At 41.7% G+C, this 10,150-nt stretch overlaps 1 protein-coding gene across 1 annotated transcript; it reads right to left on the reverse strand.

Annotated features, from left to right (window-relative positions):
* Window positions 1-2,607: 2,607 nt before the first annotated feature.
* LOC121617455 (aquaporin-11-like) lies at window positions 2,608-5,672 on the reverse strand. The gene is made up of 3 exons (XM_041952643.1): window positions 5,030-5,672; window positions 4,329-4,445; window positions 2,608-3,857 (listed from the first exon to the last, which is right to left on the reverse strand). Exons 1-3 carry the CDS (start codon window positions 5,619-5,621, stop codon window positions 3,751-3,753), a joined length of 816 nt encoding a protein of 271 aa, XP_041808577.1. The 5' UTR covers window positions 5,622-5,672; the 3' UTR covers window positions 2,608-3,750.
* Window positions 5,673-10,150: the final 4,478 nt, after the last annotated feature.

Below are 10,150 nucleotides of genomic sequence, written 5' to 3' on the forward strand. Positions count from 1 at the left end.
AAAAAAAAATCTAGGACAGCTGAATCTGATTTAAGAGAAGAAATGAGGCCTGTTTGTAAAATATTTTGTAAATTACTGTCAGCATGGTCTTCACAGAGGATAAACCACTCTATTTATCATACCGTTTTGATACCGGCTACGGCCAAAACATGACTTCCAAGACAAAATTGTATGTGCTGCTTGCAGTGCACACAACGTAGGCTTCTATACACAATATTTAGCTTTTAGATTAGTTGGACAGAATATAGCAAACCCAATTCTACAAATGTAATAGAAGTGTGTGTTCTGGTGGATTGAGTCAGCGTTAAGGAACGTGGATGTCTATGTGCTGTATGTAACCCTGTTTTAAATTCTCCACAGAGATTAGGAGAATGAATTAATGTGTATCTCACGGTTATGAAATAACCTGTAGCAAGACCTGCATAGGAATGGAGAGCGAGGAGTGAAGTAAAGGCTGCGATGGGATTAAGGGAGGAAGTTGGTGCCAATGACTGAAGTGTTAACAGAGTTTCCTATTTACCTCATGATGAATCTGGGAGGAAAGACACCCTGTCCACTGTGTATAGATGCTAGTAGACTGGTTGTTGGTGTTTTGTCTGCTCCTTACATTTTTGTTAACTTTACTGTTATTTCTTATGAATCTGATCTTGTACATTTGTCATAATAAAATGGGTTTTAAGCCTCATGTCGTCCCATCTTGAGTGACTTCTGATGTGTAAATCCTGAAAGGTGCTCTTCCTGTTCACTTCCACCATTCATACATTTAATAAAGCATCCAGTGTATGAATGTAATAGATTACTAATATTTATTCTTGTCAATACACTGTTTAAATGTGGATTTTACTTAACTGCAGCTTTAATGACATTAGCCAGAGATAAACCACACTAAGCAAAACTGCTGACTTAAAGGCACAGTTTTGAGCTAAATGCTAATATCAGCATGCTCACAATTACGAACTTATGTTTTGCTATCCTAATATATTTTTGTATCCTAGTATTTGTGTTGAAATTTATAAAAAAGTTTAGCAGGCAACATTTTCATTTTTAGCATCTTAATTTAGCATAACGACATTTTCTAGTTCGTAATCAGATATTTGGTTATGAACCACGGCGATGCACAAATTAGCAGTTTTGCTTTGAGCTAAATGCTAATGTTAGCATGCTAACATTATTAAATGATAATTAAAACTTAAATGGGTATTTTCATTATCTTAGTTTGGCATGTTGGCATACTAACATTGGCTAAAGATGACGGAATTTGAGTTATGAACCACTGTATGGTGTTGCTTAAAGCTAAATGCTAGCATAAGCATGCTGACATGCTCAAGATTACAATGCTATGTTCTAGTTTTAACATTTTATGTATTGTGATTGCGATAATAGAAAGTAATGTTCAAACTTCAAAAAATGTTTAGAAAGCAACTGTGTTAGCATGACCGTGATCTTAGTTGAGCATGTTAGCATGCTAACATTTGCTAAAGGACGATGGAATGCCATTAGTTAGCATGTATTTATTTATTTTATTACATGTATTTTGCTATGAACCATAAGTATTCAGTAGTCAGAGAATCTACCAAGTTGTTTTGGTTCATCCTCGGGGGAACATGAATATCTGTGCCAACTTTAATAGCAAACCGTTCAAAAGCCGTGAGGACATTCCATTCAAATCCACAAATGTCCGTCTCATGGTGGCACGAGGTGGAGGTCAACGGGATGGAGAGGTAATCCGAGGAGTGCAAGTGCAAATTCAGTGTGGCTGTGAACAGGGATATTTTAGAGGCAGGGGTCGTCAGGGTGCACGCAGCATTGTAGCTTTGCATGTAGCGGCTCCCTTTGAATCCACACCAACACGGCCTTCATGCACCCCTGTTAAACAGCCGCACATGTGGAGTCAGTCTCATGTTTGTCATGTGTTGCCTGCGAGTCGAATGTTATCTATGCTGCAGAGGGAACAGAGGACCTCTTTTTTGGTATTTGGCTGAGTCAGATGTCGTGAGAAAGGGGGGAGGAGAGGGCACAAAGGTCATGTTGTGTAACAGATACCATGCAGGCCAAAGTGCCAAGCGACACTTTAATGACATGTTTCCATTACCAACCAATGTCACACATGTAGTATTATTTCCTTACAATAAAATGAAGTTTGCAGATATCTTTGTGTATCAACTGCTAAAACAGAATACTAACACCCAGTATATAGTACATGCTTAATTTTTTTTTTTTTATTTACTTATAATCTGAAACTGGGAAATTCCTTTTTTTTTTTTACATACATACTGTATAGATATGTATCTGAGACACAGTTTAACAGGCTGCAATGCTAACATGCTAATGCTTATCAAGTATAATATTTACCATGTTGACTATCTTAGCTATGTGTTAGCATGCTAACATATTCTAAATAGTACTTTTGACCTGATAGTGGCGCTAGATGAAAGGTCAGGTGATCATAGTTACTATAAAATTCATCCTCCCGGGAAGATGAATGATGAGATTTTTTTTCCCAAAAAGCACAAAATATTTAAGCATAAAACAAACACAATAAATAAATGTGTCCTTTTTTCAAACACATGTTTTAATCAAAATGTTTCACAGGTGATATTACAAATGTCAGAAACAAGTATTCTGTCAGAAACAAAATCGTCGTCATTCAGACTCTAGAGGTATTAAAGTTGTAAATTAATTTGTCATTGGTTCACAGCTACTGTAGTTCTGAGAGATAAAAAAATCCAGTGGAAAAATAGTTATCCCAACATCATCCATAGCAAATATCACACAGCGTGCTTTAACTCTTCCTCCATAATTGAGATAAACACCCACAGTCAGGACACGCAGTCATGATTTCTGCGGGAAAGCACAGTTTCAACACACAGCAAAAACTTTGCTCGTCCAAACTTAAGAGGAAAAAAGAAAAACTCCGTCAGCATCACAGTGTCCTCAACATCTGAAAGTGTCCCCCACACACCCAACGTCAACTGAAACAGACCAAACCATTGTGCCGATTCCCGCCACTGTTAGTTCACAGCTCTACAACGACAACAACGACCACGACAACAACAACAACGACAACAACGACAGCAACAACAACAACAAAGACAATGACAAGTATTCCTGATGCTCATAAATTAAACAAATATCAAACATATCAACCCCTTGTATTCTTCCTTTTCTCCAGATGCACCTTAGTTACTTAGTGTGCTTTCAAAGTTAAGTCCTGTTTAGTGCCTGTAAGGTAGTGACAGCAGCAGCATCCTGCTTTGGGTTTGATGAGGCCTCCAACATTTTGGAAAAATTGCACCATTAAAAGATTATTAGAAGCTCCTGCCTGCAGCGTATCAACGCATGCACAGACAAATATCACTGGATGATTCTGATCCTGAAGAAAACTTAAAATCGTGCTGATTCTCAGGCAAGTTCTGCACAAGCGTCTTGTTCTATGATTTCAAAGCAGAATTTTTCTGCATTAATTTGCGATGCACGCCGTTTTCTTAGAGCAGCTTTCACCTCACCGCTATCTTTGCCCAACATCTCTGAACCATCAGCTGATCAACTGCAGCTTTGTTGTGCCTCCAGAATTGTGCTTTAATGATAAACACCAGGCGAAACCTTTCACTGTGCGTGTAGTGCATGTTTTCTAAGTTTGTGCCGTAACTGACCAAGTGAACGGACAATTAGCTGCATGATTAACTCGTGTTGTTCAGTCACATCCACCGGCCGGGGATTGACTTGACCTGTCCTGTCCTCACATCTCTGCTACTGTGTCTTCTGTTTCTGGGCCGCCGGGACCTCCAGACCAACGGTGCTCTTCCCAGACAGGAAGGGGATGATCTTCTCGAACAGCAGGACGCAGCTCGCCACGCCTGCCAACACGTGCACGACACAGGAGGTTAGTTTGGTCGACATAAGGGAGCCAATCAGGCTCTCGCAACGATGCTTTAGTTACGAATCATTAAAAACAAGCAGAAATGACAAATGTCATCCTCATATATGACAGAACTCTGCTAGCCTTTAGCCTGGGTGTGGTTTCATGTGAAGTGGTGAGTTTGTTCAGTGCTTCTGACAGTTTTTTCATGATAATTCAGGAATTATTCCACCAATCCAGCTGTGCAACTCTGCCAGAAATTAATAGAAATAAGCATTTTCCCCCACATGTCAGGCTCTTCCTTTAAAAAGGATAAAATATTAAACGAAGATTAACAAATCAATAATGTAATTTCTTATTTTACTCCTAAAAAATGTTTAAAGTCATTCAGCATTCAGACAGACAACCTTAAACTGCTTCCTACAGCCAGCCTGGGTCGGACCAGCACAAACAGAATCCACGTCCTCACCTAGAACTGGTCCCAGCCAGTAGACGAAGCAGTACTCCAGATAGGTGTGGCCGCTGCAGGGGAACTGGACGGAGAAGGCCAGGACGGGGTTAAAAACTGCTCCTGAAATACCTCCACCTGCAGTGGGAGACAAACAGCACTGAGTTTATTTAACAGAGATCCTGTTCTGCTTCACTCTAAAGGGGAACACCTGAACACAGGTAAGTGAGTTTTTGGTAAAGTAACACTTTTAAAAAATGCATCATGTCAGCACAATATCAGCACTTTAGTTATTAAAATTAGATTTTTAGATTTACGATTGCAGGAATTTTAACATTTAACTGTTACACAGCACCCGTGGGGCGTTCAGGGCCCTCAGCTGCTAACCCTGCCTCGTCTGAGGGTGATCAATATGATCACTGATAATTGATCACTGAGTTATGTGACATCACTGTATCTTCATCTGGTGACAGTCTGTGTGGCTCTGGGGTTTTATCATTAATTTCAGATGACTGCGTCCTTAATGACAATTAATCAAATCACCGCAAACCATCTGACACACCGCAAATAATTCATCAATTTATTTCATATTTTATTTTATTGTATTTTTACTTAAGTTATTTTATTGTTTAAAGTTTTCTTCTTTCATTATAGTTCTGTGAACATATAAACAAGCGTCTAATGAAATGAAACAGTTCGTCCCGTGTCGCTCATTAACGCACCTGTGTAAACCAGCGCCGTGATGACCGCAGCGATGAAGTGAACTCGAACTTTTTCGTCCAGCTTGTGGACGTGCATGGCCGCAGCCTGGACGATGAAAGCGCAGGCCAGCTCCACGGCCGCGGCCTCCAGAACAGTCCCACCGAGCGGGTCGAAGCATCTGAACCCGAACCTTTGGTGCCTGATGTGCACGTCGGAGAGACCCAGCGACCACACGAAGGCGGCGAAGAACTGCGCGGCGACTGCAGCGCCGAACTGGCACGCAATGAGGACGACGGCTGCCCGAACGCTGCGGGTTCCCCGGCAAATGCTCTCCAGAGCCCCGCTGGGGTTACACGTCGCCCCCCGGAAAGTTAACAGGTGGATAACCGTCATGGTGTAGGTGAGGGTGACGCTGAGCGGCAGCTCCAGCCGGGACGTTTCGCCCAGCAGCTTCAGTTCATGAGTGCAGCAGCAGAGCTGGAAGGTGGACGCCGCTTCCAGCAGGTAAATCCCGTAAGCTCCGGGCGAAAGAGACGCTGCTGTCCGGCGGGTCGCCTCGCTGAGGAGCACCGCGACTCCCAACACCGCCAATGACACGCACAGGTCTGTCATTCCTCCGGCTGCCCACACGGACTCTTTGTGGTGGGGGCAACTGCAAAGGGTTTCAGGTAATTCACTTCCCACCTTTTCGACGACAAACTTAAGTTGATTCTAGTGTTGTGACGTTTGCGAACGAACTGGTTCTTTTGAACGGCTCGTTAACATGAACGAAGGGAACCGAGTCGCAGCTGGGAACCGCCCCCCCCCCCTCTCAATAGCATCACGCCACGTTGTGCTCGCTGCCTTAACTGAATGCGCCAGTAACAAAACAGACAAACAAACAAAAAACAACAACACAGAAACACGTGAATGCCCCCTGCCTTGGAGAGCCACAGCAGCGAGTGGTCTAAAGGAGGAGGAGGAGGAGAGTCAGTCCGTCGTCGACAAAATGAGCCAATTAAGGAAAAAAGCAGCATTTGGATGCAATTTTCTTTCATGGCAGACAGTCAAAATTTGTCAAAAAATATCTTTTAAGTCAGGCCCCACAAATAATTTGCACAGAAATTCATTGTAGCCTGCTTTGTTTTTTTTTTTTTTTTAATGTTTATACGTGTTCAAGTCGTGGTTTACATACATACACAGAATTTGTAATGGTAATTCAAGTCACTGTCAAAGCAGAGTGATTTGGCGCCACCCTGTGGAATATTTACAATTAATCCAGATCTGACTTTAAAATCTAAGCCACACATGTCAAATAACGTTATCAGTATTTCAGAATAATTCAAACTCATTGGTGGGATATCTAAATTCATTCCTCCCAGTGATTATTTCCAAGATAAAACGAGTTAAGGCCAGACTGCTTTTTTAGAACTTAATAAATCTAAAAATTAGCCAAATGAGCCAGTTTTTTTGAACGGCTCTTTGAAAGGAATGGCTCACCAAGATCCGACTCCCCTCAAAGAGCCTAAAATCCCATCCAAGCTGCCGCGTCAGACAGATCCAGAATCAGGAAACGCGGGTCGGCCTTCAAAATAAAATCACAAATTATTCGAGGCAGCAGCTTTTGCTCCAGAAACTTAGTCATAACAAATTTTCTTGGTTAAGTCTAGTAATGATCTACAGTTTATTCCCCATGTAAGACCCAAAGTGACAAATCTATCCTGCCGATAAGTATTATGTGTGTATCCAAACCGTGATGGATTATTCCTCTGTACCACAAAGAAACAGATCAATGAGTCACACCACAGCACCAGGTCACTCACTCTGAGGCCCTGTAATTTATTCTGAATCAATCACACACACCATCCTGCTGTCATTCAATAGTGCACCAAATGTGTATTAATCCACAGCTGAAAATAGTCCTGTCGAGTCCGCCTAGCAAATAGTAAAACAAGTTTCCAGTTGTTTTAAGGAAATGTCTGAGTCATTCTAACAAACATTTGAGAGGTGCTTTTTAAAATAGAGTCACATCTTCAGTAGGAACAGTAGGGTTTAGCAGCTGAGAGCCACAAACAGCGGAGAGGTCAAAGTGTTGGAGATGTGTTGGTGCTCATAAGATCTGTTGACAAGAAAAGTATTGAATGACACCTCCAGCAATTAAAAAATAAAGAAGAAACAGGTGTGTCCCAACATTCTCTGCAACGTGTTGGCTGTGTTTTACTTTGGAGGTTGAAACAGGAAGTGCTGTTGTTCAGCCTGAACTTGTTGCTTGTGCTTGCTGGAGGCGGTACACGTGTCCTGGGAGTGACTGCAGCTGAGAGGCTCAGGTCAGGGTAAGAAAACTCCTGCAGGTACGACTGCAGTTACATTCTGACACCAGCAGGGGGCGCAACATGCACAGCGCCATCTTCTCCTGCACAAAGAGGTTGGACATGGTCACATTCTGGTCTGTGTTGTTTCTGTTCTTCAGCACAATACTTTTGAAATGAAACTATGAAGTTAAAGTACTGACTTGAAGCATGTCCGGTTTATTTACAGAGCACATTTAAAAACTTGGTGCAGCGCCACCGTCAGGTCAAATCTTAATTTGTGTAGCACTTTGGTTTTTGACCAAAAACATGCTAAATGACATCATCATCCTCTTCTCAGGCCCAGTGCGATGGAAGGAGTGCATGAACCGTAAACATGAAGCACTATGCTCACATGTGCAGCACAGCCTTCATTACAGCAGAATCTTTTTGGCTATAATTGTCCATTAACGTCCAAAACTTGTCTCACACACTTGTGCTAAGCTATTATGTCCATTTCCTGTGTGGACGCATTGCTAACATTCAGAAGCTTTTTGGCAAGTTGCTCCTGCAGCTGCAAACAAGCGATTAGAAAGCATCTGCTCAGTGGGAAGAGACAGAGGAGGAAAAGACCTGGTTTTACTATAAATTCATAAGATTCTTAATTCTCAAGCATTTAGCATTATCATATAAGTATTATAACTGAGAATCTGTAGGAATATACATGAAGAGATTAGGTTTAGCAGCTGAATGTGGTGGTGACGCTGAGGACCGCAGAGGAGCTCAGATACCTGAGCGGCTCCGTCAGGCTGTTCGAGGCTACGCTGGTGCTAAAATGCTCAGTGATTATGTTGATGTTAGCAGGAAATTTTACCATTAGTCATTATTAGCTACTTAGCACTAAAGACGAAGTGCAGCTGATGTTTGGTCATTAAAAAAAAGTCCTGGACAAATTTGCACCTGATGGTGGCGCTAAAGGCAAAGTGAAGGGATTTCCACAGTTTTTATAACCATGAATGTCAGTACCACATTTCACAACAGCCCATTAAAAAGCTGAGATATTCAGAACTGGACTGAACTGGTGGACCTGCCGACTGGCCGCAGGAGGCATGTTTTCATTCTGGTTTCCTCTCTGACTCGTTTTTGCCGGTAAATGTTGAATTTTGCAGCTCTGTGTGGAGTCACATGGAACTTGGTGAGTTATGTTTTGGTTCAGACCTTCTGTGTTCATACAGGCTGCAGTGTAGCTCTGTCTCTGCCTCGCTGCCTTTTATTTATTCGACAGCCTTTGCTTGGAGGGAACGGATGGGAAAATGTAAACAGAAGATTTCTACTGTGTTGATGTACATAATATCTGATCACATAAAACAAATGCGATTTAATTTTTGGAGATAACCTCAAATATGGCATGTTTGTGGAGGAGATTCGGGTATCAGTAGGTTTTATAGACTGTTTAAAAGCTTCTGCAGCCTGCTGGAAATATACACGGTAGACATCAATTCACTGTTATATTAATGTCACAGTCAGTGGTAGAAGTATTCAGATCCATTACTTCAGCAACAGTACTAATACCACACTATAAAAATACTCCACTACTAAAATTCATTAAAAGAAAAAGCAGCAAATTCTCACGTTTTAGAAGCTGGAAACATTGTTTTTGCAGGAAAAATGATTATCAAAGTAGTTCCCAGATGATTTTCTGTCAAAATCTCAGTTTGTAAAGTGAGAAGCAACTAAAGCTTTGCAATAACTGTGACGTAAAACATAAGTTTCCCTCTGAACTGCAGTGGAGTAGAAGTAGAAGTGGAATGACATTAAAATACTCGAGTACACATTTGAGTTGCTTGTAGTTTGTACATTCCACCACTGGAATGCATTTTGTATTCCATAAAAAACATATTTCAGAGGGCTGGAAGGTGTTAAAAAGCAGCTAAGACTGAGGGACTGGACCCAGGCAGCCTTAATGATTAGCAGGCAGATTATTCCAGAAGACGCTTTGGGAGCGTCGACTCAGCAGCTGGGTGACAGCTGGGAGACGCTGCTGCATATGAAAGACATGTCGATATTAGAAATGTGTTGGAAGAAAAGGATGGAGGCTGGTTGATCCTGATTTCTCTGTTCTGTGTAATTTCTCTCTCAGGTTTGTAGTTTTTAGTTTTCTCAGACGGTCTCTCTGCACTTTGGATGACCCCTCTTGGTTCTGTTTGTGGGGGTGGGCTAAATAGTTCTGACTGAAAGCACACTGTATATTTTGTGTTGGTGTCTATCCATTAATTTTCTTCTGCAAAGCCTTTAAGCTGCAAAGCCTCCCAGCTCCTCTTGGGGGATTCTGCAGTCTTCCAGAGCCAGATGAGCTGTGTAATCCCCCCCAGTGAGTTCTGGGTCTGCCCCGGGTTTTCCTCCCACTTGTACATGCAGTTAGACACAATTCTGGAGGGTGTTTCTAAAGACACAAAGGCAATATCAAGACATTTGATGTTTCATGTCTTTCGGTTGCTGCAGTCATTGTCATCAGTGTGTTTTTGTGACCTGTGTGTTTGATACCTGCCTTCAATCTTGATAATACCTGAGAAAAGCATCTTCACCTGGACTCACCTGATGTAACTGTGTTTGCATCACTGTGGCAACAGGTGGCAGTCGGTGATACAGAGGTCGAGGGCATCGGCACGAATTCTGTAAAGCTACGCAGAATTGAACATACATTCATTTCCGTTACAATTTTCAAAATAAAGCGTTTCGTTTACGTTTAACCTGATTTTATCCAATAAAATACTGACTTTATTTTGCAGTATAAGTCACAATTTTAGTAAACATTAATAGCAATGTATTTGTGTTGCCTCTAAAGTGTCCTCTGTGCTGCATATTTTACTATAA

Source organism: Chelmon rostratus, chromosome 14 (assembly GCF_017976325.1).
Source record: "Chelmon rostratus isolate fCheRos1 chromosome 14, fCheRos1.pri, whole genome shotgun sequence".
NCBI lineage: Eukaryota > Metazoa > Chordata > Actinopteri > Chaetodontiformes > Chaetodontidae > Chelmon > Chelmon rostratus.

Coding starts and splice junctions, on each gene's coding strand:
- LOC121617455 (XM_041952643.1), bottom strand. CDS start 5,621: ATGACAGACCTGTGCGTGTCATTGGCGGTGTTGGGAGTCGCGGTGCTC. Junction 4,446..5,029: donor CACGGCGCTGGTTTACACAG/GTGCGTTAATGA, acceptor CTCCCACTGCAG/GTGGAGGTATTTCAGGAGCA. Junction 3,858..4,328: donor CTGGCTGGGACCAGTTCTAG/GTGAGGACGTGG, acceptor ACGTGTTGGCAG/GCGTGGCGAGCTGCGTCCTG.